Source organism: Corylus avellana, chromosome 7 (genome assembly GCF_965113065.1).
Source record: "Corylus avellana chromosome 7, dhCorAvel1.hap1.2, whole genome shotgun sequence".
In the NCBI taxonomy this organism is placed as follows: Eukaryota; Viridiplantae; Streptophyta; class Magnoliopsida; order Fagales; family Betulaceae; genus Corylus; species Corylus avellana.
The window spans coordinates 5,054,134-5,064,876 of record NC_142496.1 but is presented as its reverse complement, the minus strand read 5'-3'; the positions used below and the strand labels follow the sequence as shown (position 1 = coordinate 5,064,876).

Here is a 10,743-nt window from a genome sequence, read left to right as displayed (position 1 = left end):
CTAATATTTTAAAATTTCCATCCTACCTAAGCTTGTTTTTCTAGGAGGATTGCAACATATTTGCAGTTGGGCATGATTAGATTTTCTGTTTGTTTATCAATAAAATCTTCTTTACTTCAAAAGTCTAACAAATTTCTTTTGACCTTTATTTTTTTATTTTTTAAAAAAATAACCAGTACCTATTTGATTATCCATAAAGATGCTGCAGTTAGGGAAGTTCAACTAACTAAATACCAAAACACTTGTTGGAAAGGACACTACAAGTTAATACGCTTCATCTATTTCTGAAGAAAATAATAGTTTATTTTATTTTTTATTGATATCTAATTCAAAAAAGAATTGTTAAATCACACCATTTGAGGTTGTTTTGGTGGACATTCCACCCTTTTAATTACTATGAACAAGTTTGCGAGGCCTACCTATCCGAATAAGTTTTGGAAAGTTGGCCCTTCTATTTTTAGAAGATAGACCTCATAAAATTTCTCATATTTGTTATTTGAATCCAGATTGCTAGAATCAGAAATAAGTAAACAATCATATATATATATTGATTGAATGGGCTTCAATGGTTCATATTGAGATCTCTACATTTAGCCTGCCCGAATTTTAACTCGGAAACAAAAGTTGCGAGAGACTTGCCGGGACAAGCAGACCCCACAACCTTCCCCCAATGGTCTCCAAAGGCGCAGTGTAGGGATCTTGTCAAGGGCAAAAGCAAAAATTGGAGCTTTATATAAACCCTGAATGATGGTATAGTCAACTGGCTATAAAGCCAAAAAATTTTGCTTTGTTGCATCTAACGATATATATAATATCACGTCATTTAAATATCGCATCACATCATTTAAAAGTTTAAATGATATCTCTACAAAATCTAATTGTACCATGAAATTGATTCTCTCCATTTCACCTTTATATGCATTTAACTTTCAGTTTCCCAAATTTTTTTATTTTTTCTTTTATCCTATGAGAAGCTCCCTGTTATTCACATAAGAAAAACAGAACTACATAGTACCAATTACTGTTTGCCCATTTAAGTAAAATTTATTTTGGTCCAAAAAACAGTCAAAATGAAGAGGATTGTGTCTGATTCAAAACCTCAAGGCACAACTTACCAATGCCCCCCTTGCATAAGACAGCAATGGAAGAAATGACAATTATTAATAGACAACCTTAAGGGTTGGTTAAATAATCTTCTCATGGATGCCAGAGGATGGTGGTCTCTGCGATCATTGAGGTGACCACATATGGATCCATGCTAGAAGCAGGCCTCCTGTCTTCAAAATAGCCTTTCCCAGCTTTCTCTGTCTCTCTACCAACTCTAATGGAGGCACCACGGTTTGCCACTCCCTGTCAATTAACCAGGTGCAAAGGGATTGAACATTGTCAAATTTTCAAATAAATCTCTCTAAAATATACCAGCATTTTGTTCCTTCAGAAATTTCCTGAAAAACTAATCATAGATTCTTCTCACCATCTGAAGAATAGGGCCGTTATGTTCATTACTAAACTTGTTGAATAAATGAAAATAACCAAGGTATATCTTTTTGATCAGAGGTTGAATTGTTCATCAGAAGAAGAATTAGGCCAAAAATTAGGATACATTTAAGCCGTTATGTCTCCTATCTTCTATCTTTCCTCATTCAAAATTTCGAACCTTTTCCTGATACCCAATTCAGAAAAACTCCAAACAGAACATAATTTGGGAAGAAAAGTGCATGAATCATAAATCCATCACTCTGGCTATCAATTCCCCAAAATACTTGGTCTTCCCACCCCACCCCCATTAAAACCACACCCTTGTTCTAATTGTTCCATTGATTAGATATAGATGTAGAAATGTTTACCCATGAGAAGTTGTTGATGTCTGCTGTTTCATGCTTTCCAGTGAGACGGCGCTCGTTGCCTTCCCCATAAGCTGCAATGTGTTCCTTGTGCTTCAATCCAAGCTTTTCGATTGCTTTTTTGATGACTTCATACCCTCCATCATTTCTCATGGACTTTGTGCTGAATTCACCATAAGTCAAAGAGGAGAAGATGTGACAATCACATATATAAACAGAATTTTGTGCAACTTCAAGGGAAATATCTTCAAATCTTACTACATTAAGGAAAAGATTATAACGAATCCGTACTAACCAATCACATATATTACCTATAGTTAGTGTGAGCACCAGCCCCATTCCAGTCACCCTGGTGACACAATGCCTCCAACAAAGTTAATACACAAAGAAAATTATAAGAGTAATGCAATTTAGTAGACTATTTTACGACTTCCATATAACTTGACGAATGATAATGTGGCAATGAAAATCAGCCATTTGATCGCTAGTTTTCACCGACAAGTCATCACAATTGTATGACAGTCATATGGTAGTCTATTAAATAACATTACTCAAATTATAACAATGCAACAATAACATTGTGCATCATCCTCACAACAATAAACTTAACCTAACCTCAATAGGTTTGGGATCAAAGGAAACCACCACTCCAGCTATCTCCGTAACCCTCTGTATTACACAAAACATATCATGAAGAAACATTTCTTTCCCATGAAGTTCAAATAACAAATATTTAATTACGAGGAACTCTAGATTATATTACCTCTAGAATGTAACGAGCAACCCAGAGCTCATCTCCTGCAGAAATGCCAACAGCAGGGCCAACTTGGAACTCCCACTACAAAATGGAAGAAGACGGTAAGTGTTTGGAGAAACTAAAACACAAAAATAACAGAGAACACAAGAAAATACGATTGGAGGAGATCAAAACATCAGAAAGGAAAATGTTCTTACCTGGCCAGGCATCACTTCTCCATTGATGCCACTGATGTTGATGCCAGCATAAAGGCAGGCTTTGTAATGAGAATTTACAATATCACGGCCAAAGGCCTTATCAGCACCAACACCACAGTAGTACGGTCCCTTTAATCAAACAAAAACTTCGAATTACAAAATGTATAAACAGCACGGAGACTTATATGAATAAACACAAACTTCGAATTACAACCAGGATCACTCAAATTCAGATAAAATGGAGCACAGAATGCAGTTTCTTTGACAATCAACCTATAATTTAAAAGCTCCACATTGAAGGCTGCAGAAGAAAGGTTTAATATTACCAGCTCACCGTATCTTCTTATCTAGAACCGACAATTTTTTATACAACCCACAAACTTTACACGAACCCAACACGAAATTAGCGAGTTAAAGTTGAGAAGACTGGCTTGTTTAAATAAATGGGTCGAATTAAAATTGACCTATATAGTTTTAAATCCATGCCTCGACATGATCCAAACTTGACACACAAGATACGGATTTACAATTTTTTAGACGACCCACGAGTCCGACACGAACCCAAAATGAAATTAGCGGATTAGGGTTGAGTGGTCTAACCCGTTTAATTAAATTAGTCGAATTAGAATTGATCTATATAATTTTATACCCATACATCGACACAGCCTGAACTCAAACACGAATTGTCATCCCTAATGTTACCACAGCTCATCAATCATATGGTTTAAAAGGTAGATGCAACCGCACCCTAAAGGAACTACAAATTCGGAAAGAGAAAAATATGTCACCTGGGGTCCAGGATAACCACCCTTGGGCCACCCAATTGGCCATTTTACATCTCTTTGCAACAGGGTGTACTCCTGCTCTATACCATACCTGTTTGTTTGCATTAAACTTCAGAAACTACAAACAGAAGCAGGGAAAAATATAAAGAAGATCATAAACAAAAATAGGATAGAACTTGAAAGCCCAAAAGCCAGAACTTACCAAGGTTCTTCAGCAGCGACATCAGGATTGGTGAAAACTTTTGCAGCATCGAATCTCTTATTTGTTGGAATAGGCTCTCCAGCCGGGGTATAGGCGTCACACATAACCTATAGATTTACAAAATAAAATAAGTTCATTAAATAAGTGAAAGGGAATTTTTTTTATCTGAGCAATTAAGTGAGAGGGACCCAATATAAAAGAAAAGGAAAAAATTAAGTGAGAGGGACTTACAAGAATGTTATGGCCCCTCCTAAATGGGTCCCTGAAAATCGCCTGGGGGCTATTTTTTAAGACAAACCAACAAAATATTAAATCCAGTAATTATAAAAAAGAATTAAGAAAAAATGGAGATATGAGAGAGGCAGAATATACTATAAAATGACTTCACTGTCTTCCCCAGGAGCTTGGCCTGTGCTGGAACCATCATAGTTCCACTTTGGAAGCTTTGCAGGATCACTCACTGGTCCAGGAAGTGTCTTTTCCGTTGAAAGCATAAAATTAAAATAAATTAATTAATGGGTCTGAAAAAGTATCTAAAAATATGAAATTTAGATAGAAATAAGTTAAATAACCAAATAACAAAGGAAAAAAAGGTTACCCTGGCTTTGCTTCTAATATCCATACCAGATCCACCGATCCTGTTCATTTGTTAATACAAAGGTAACAAAATCAATTTCAATCCCACAAAAGAAAAAGACAAAATACATTAACAGGATAACAAGTTCGACCAAGACATCATAGTAAAAAGGAAAAAACACAGAACAAAAACAGAGAAAGAGAGAGAGAGTTGCAAAAGAATCGTGTCCATTAGACATGATAAAAAGAAAAACCATGGAGTAACACAGAGAGTGGGATATTGAAAAAACACTATTATGTGATGTTGATGACACCCAGAAACATATCTCAAAAATCAGAGATACCCAGAAACATATAAATACTTGCAACAACGAAAAATACACAGCCATGAAACGCAATAACAAAAAAAAAAAAAAAATACAGAGAAAGGGACATGATAATCTGAGAGAGCTCACCATATGTACTCTGCGATCACCTTCTCAGTGGTCTCAGAGAGGTTCAGGTTGATAAGATCTGAAAGCAGCGACATTTTCAACAGGAAGAGAAAAAGGAAATGCTAGATTTCTCAATGCTTTGACAAAAAGGAAAAAAAAGTCGGATTTATATGAGAGTCAGAGCGTGCCCCGTGCCCTGTATGTGCAAAGACGTGGAGATAGGGAGTTTGGGTTGTACGTGTTGTTCTTCTATGAGACGCCCTCGGTATTCAAACAAAAACACTTCTCAAAACAAATTTTAGCTAAAAATAAATCTAATCAACTATTTTTGCTGCCCACCTTTTATATATATATATATATATATATAAATAGAGTAATGCTATAAGTCTTTTTAGAATCATCTCAAATATGATATGACTTTTAAAATCAGCAATAGATCAAAAATCAATAAATCACATCTCAAATTCAACATAATTTTAAAAGGTACATCACAACATTTGGGATGACTCTAAGAAGACTTATAGTATTACTCATATATATATATATATATATATATATATATATTCACTAGGGTTATTTACTTATTTTTATTTTTCTTTTGTATTTTTTTTTTCTCAATACCATTAACATATTTTTCTACTTTATAAAAATAAAAATATTTGAAATACTACAACTTTTATGGCAATCCTTGCTCGCTTGCAAGATTGTTTACACGAGTGTCACGTGGCATAATATGGGTGAAACATTAAACAAGAAAATTTGATTTTTTTTTTTTTTTTTTTCATATGGCACATAACTGGCCATCCCCTAGTTGTTCGACTAGTTGTTCGACCGAGTCGATATCCCAAGTGACTAGTGATACTGCAACTGGTAAAACTTATTCATGACAACTATGCTGTAGGTCATGTTCGTATAAACTAGTATACACATGCCCATGTTCTGTACTTCTTTTTCCCGTGGTGTGTCCATGTCACACAATCATTATTATTTTCAATTGCACATACAATTCATTCATGAGAAAAATAAATACTGGGATAGAACAATGCAATTTAATTAACAAGTTTATCTGAAAATATAGGGCTCACAACATATAATGAAAAAGATTTCATGTATGTTTAAAATGCACATTTATAGCATTGAAAATAATCATGCTCAAGAGTTTAATGTTTAGACGTTCTTATGAGCGATTACTTACCTTTACGTGCTAATTCCTAATATTAACTCCTCAAGAAGTCTTGGCTTATTAATCTACATTTTTACTCTATAATTAGTCAAGCTCCTAAGTCATAAAAAACTCTAATTATCTCTTGAAACCCTTAATCTCACATTCTGACCTAGACCATTTGACACCGACCGTTATTACAACACTCCAAAAATTAATTAATTATGATAATTAATTAAGAGCGTTACTCATAGCACTTCCAATATAATTAACAAGGAGTGCATCCTATAACAATAAATATTAAAATAAAATCCGAAACGTGAATTATAGAAGACTTAAGAGCCGGTTTGTGATTGCGTTTGATGAGCGTAAAAATACTTTTAACACTCAAAAAGTCCGTTTGAAGAACAAAGTACTCGTTTAGTAAAAAAATTAAAAGCACTTTTAAGGGTCTAAAAACCCTAAAAATTGCCAAAACGTACTTTTGGCAAAAACTTAAAAATAAAGCTTTTGCCCAAAAACTCTTTTTGACTTAAAAGCTCTATTTCTCAAAACAGTTCTAAATACCTCAGTATCATCAATACTATTTAATTTTTGAAAACTATTTAATTCTCAAGTAAAATTAATATTAATGATCAAAATGTTGAAAAAACTTGATTCCTTAAAAAATATATAGATATATTAAAGATTATTCGATATAGCATAATATTGATTATAAGATGTGTCAATTATGTGATTATTACTAATCAAATTGGCGAATGTTTAAACATTATTTGGCTTTATCTATGAAATAATACTCTTTAATGCCCCTGGTCGTTGTAGATTCTGGTTGCTAGTGAATTATATATGCAATTTTGTCAAAAGGCCAATTGGGTGATTTCGTGCTAAATATAAGAATTAATCTGCTAATTAATATGTTTCTTGCATTGATTTCGTTAGTTCTTTGATTCCACACACTTGCCCAGAAACAAAACAAGTTTTTGGGCGGCACGTTAAGTCAAGAGGACATTGAGTTCAACACTCACTGAGTCAATGCATAATTATGGATCAAAATAATGCGCCCAAAAAAATATTTTTAAAAAGATAAATGTTATAGTTACACTGATTGAGATCCTTTTAGATTTTTTAAAATATAAGATTCTCAGTTTTTAAAATCTGAGCATTTCATTATATTTGACGTTCAAATAAATGTAGAGGTTTGTATGTTACTGAGACAAGGAAACATGATCCTTTCTAGTTCATTTGAACTGAATAATATCTAGTTAGTTATAGTGAAGGAGTATTTTTGTCTTTTCAATTTTCAAATCGATTATAATTAACTGGATATTCTAAAATTCAAATGAAATGGAGAAGATCTAAAGAGCTAAACAAATGAACCCAGAAAAATTTACAAACTGACATGGCAAGGGTTTTTAAATTAAAAAAAAAAATGCAATTCTCTCTTCCTTATCTGCCACTCACGGTCTGTCACGTCAGTTTATAAATTTTTCTGAGTTCATTTGTTTGGCTCCTTAGCACTTCTCACCTTGAAAAGTGCTAAGGCAAGTAACTTTAATTTTCAACAGGTCAAACTCACTTAGTCACTTGCATCGATAATACACAAACATCTACATTAGTTTGGACCGTTAGCAGTAATGAATGGCTCATATTTTAAGAAATTTAAGGGGATATGTATCCCAGCTCTCCCTTGTGCTCTCTTAGTGGTCTCTTGGTCCTATGTAAATATTGTTTTGTAAAAAAAAAAAAAAAAAACAAAAAAAACTTATCCCATCAATTACCCTTAAAAAAAATATAAAATAATATCCACGTTGAGAAACTGTAGCATTTATCTTTTAAAAATGAGGAATGCTAAGTGTTTTCTTAATCTTAGATGGATATTATTTTTTAAAAAAACAAAAAAGAAATTGATACTTATTTATCTCACATGATTTTTAGAAAATAATACCTACCTAGGATTCGAAGAAGGATTTTTCTTTTTTTTTAAAAAAAAAAGAGAATATGCCACCATTTCCCAAGGGGTTTTTTTTTTTTTTTTGGATGACATTTGAAAGTCCCCTCAAATCTTTAAAATCCAACATGATTTTAATAACACTCGTGATAGACATATCAATCGGCCTCAAATCTTTAAAATCCAACATGATTTTCATAACACTCGTGATAGACATATCAATCGGAATCTCGGATCATGTCTCCTATAATGGGGGATTTTTTACAATTATCTATTCTTATAGTTAGATAAATAATTGTGGAAAGCTTTCAATAAGGCCTATTCATGGATTTTACCAAAAGCTGAGGCATTTGTTGATGGGCCTTGCAAATTGTATCAAATAAATATTATAAATTTCACCAAAAACCTTTCATAATTAAAAGAAATTGAAGATTCAACCCATATCAATCAAACAAATATCATAAATATTAAACGAATTACTGTTTAATCACAAGATTTGGTGAGATGAGTAGCTTCGAGTGAGCGTTGTTAAGACCGTAAATAAACCAGTCCGTTGAACAATCCGCTCAAATACCAAACCTAATTAAAATCTACAACATGTGAAATATGTCGTTGTCATTATCATGTGCCCTTAGCTATGAATAATGACACCTCGGTTGTCAACTTGGAGTTGTTTAAGAGTCATATCCGTTAAAGCCTTGGACGTCTAGCTTTCTCATTTTTTTTCTGATATAAGGGTTTTTTTTTTCTTTTTTTTTTTTGTTTTTACAAGTAAAATTACATTAAAATAGAAAGAAAAAAAAATACAAGAAATTGACCAATTACAGTGCACAAATAAAATGAAATAATTGGACTACTGTGACTCCAAGAAGATTAGAGAGTAAAGCAAGGAGCAACACTTTGATGCCCGTTAGATCTGAATTTGATTTGGAATTCTCGATAAATCAAAAGAGAAAATTTGTTATGGAGATCCTTAGAACAAGGGAAGCATAAATATGGTGATGGAGATCAAAAGAGGTGACGACGCTCGTAGCCTACACATGTCGTAGTGGGGCGTAGGGTATACATGTGGAAGAGGGGAGCGACGGAGGATGGAGCGGGAGGAGGCGGTGGTGGTGGAGGGGTACATGGTGAGAGAATGAGACATATGATATGATTTCCGAAACTTGTTCAAAAGATGAGAAAAAGAATAAGAGAATCAAAGAGGTGTTCGGGGAGAAAAAGAATAAGAGAATCAAAGAGGTGTTCGGGGTTTATCCCGGTCACATTAAAAGTGGGATCGGGAGTTCCACGTCATTAAAAAAAAAATGAAAAGGAATTTATTGAGGAAAAAGTATGGACTTTTTAAACATAAAAAAGTGGATGCAGTTGGGCAAGGCTTCCTTTAGACCGAAATATAGCATGTTGCAATGTTCCAAAGAAACTCATGTATGAAAAATGGTTGGAGTACAATATAATTTTTATAAGAATTTCTTTACAAATTAATGCAACAACTTATATGATAATGTCATGTTAGCTATAATTAAATTTACTTGTTTAGTGACTGATATAATAAGTGTCATATGAACTTAATAATTGATGTAACACTGCCATATCAACTAGGAATAATGATAGGGATTATTTTTTGTTTTGCAAAGCATCTGGATAGATATCAAAACCATTCAACTTCATATTGGATGGTTTTGTTGCGCTCAAAGTTACACATGAGCTACAATCAAATTTAATTATTTAATAATTGACATAAAATATTATTTTATTGTCACATCAATTTATGAGAACTACAAGTTGTAGTAAAAGTTAGTACCCCTAGGCCCTAGCGTAACTTATGCATTGGCCGATAAACCTGTAATTGCATTGTACCATTTAAACAATACACTACACACATTGGGTTTTTTTTTACTTTTTGTAGCATTGTTGTTGCTGATTGGTTTTTGATGAATTAGGATCTTCTTCGTTCAATTTGAACAGGAGAATATCCAGCTAGTTATATATGAAGAGTATTTTTATCCCATCAAAAAGTAAAAAGACAAAAATACCCCTCAATCGACAGTCCTTCTCCTGTGATTTCAAGATCCTTAAGAGTTCTTAAACCACCTTCATTTTATGGGGTCACTCCAAATTGTATCCTTTATTCATCTCATTGATCATAAACCAGAAATTTGGGCTTGTTTGATAATACAATTCTTTTCAATTCTTCTCAACTTTTTTCTATTTTTTAGTTGATTTGACACCACTAACACTCAATCAACTAAACAATTTTCAACTTTATTCAAAATTTTATATTTTTCAAACAACCCAAACATAATTTCAACTCTTTTTTCTCTTTGATATTTGCAATTTTGAATTCAGTTCAGTAGAATAGAAAAATATCACAAACCCAAATAAGCCCTTAGGATTAATTATAAATGTCATCTTATGTCTCTTTTGTGTCTCCAAAATTAATGTAGTTTTTAAAATTACCAATTGATCAAAATTTAATAGTGATCTTAGGGGTGTACAAGCGGTTAAGGTTAGCAGTCCGCTTAGATGGTTACCAGTTATTTTATAATGGTTACGTGATCCACTAGGAAGAGGTAAAATGTTCTTACAGACAAGTATAAAAAATTAAGAAAGCTTGAGAGAAAATTGCAATCGGAAATTAAATAGTAGTATGCACAATATGTGTAAGGGGTAGTTTGCTTAAAACACCAACATTTCAAATCCAACTTACAGATAGCCAAATCCAAATAAACACAAACCTTAAGAAATTCAAATACAAATCCAAAACATTACAAATATAAAATCAATTAAAAAAACACCAAAATATTATATTAAATATATAAAGGTAGGGAGTTACTA

At 32.9% G+C, this 10,743-nt stretch overlaps 1 protein-coding gene across 1 annotated transcript; it reads right to left on the bottom strand.

Annotated features, from left to right (window-relative positions):
- Positions 1-1,009: 1,009 nt before the first annotated feature.
- GLN1.3 (glutamine synthetase 1.3) lies at positions 1,010-4,962 on the bottom strand. The gene is made up of 12 exons (XM_059597296.2): positions 4,817-4,962; positions 4,384-4,423; positions 4,158-4,261; positions 4,017-4,065; positions 3,786-3,892; positions 3,587-3,674; positions 2,799-2,927; positions 2,608-2,682; positions 2,460-2,513; positions 2,156-2,193; positions 1,848-2,007; positions 1,010-1,350 (listed from the first exon to the last, which is right to left on the bottom strand). The coding sequence occupies exons 1-12, from the start codon at positions 4,888-4,890 to the stop codon at positions 1,198-1,200; spliced, it is 1,071 nt and encodes a 356-aa protein (XP_059453279.1). The 5' UTR covers positions 4,891-4,962; the 3' UTR covers positions 1,010-1,197.
- Positions 4,963-10,743: the final 5,781 nt, after the last annotated feature.

Coding starts and splice junctions, on each gene's coding strand:
- GLN1.3 (XM_059597296.2), bottom strand. CDS start 4,890: ATGTCGCTGCTTTCAGATCTTATCAACCTGAACCTCTCTGAGACCACT. Junction 4,066..4,157: donor GACAGTGAAGTCATTTTATA/GTATATTCTGCC, acceptor CTTAAAAAATAG/CCCCCAGGCGATTTTCAGGG. Junction 2,008..2,155: donor GGTGCTCACACTAACTATAG/GTAATATATGTG, acceptor TGGTGAATTCAG/CACAAAGTCCATGAGAAATG.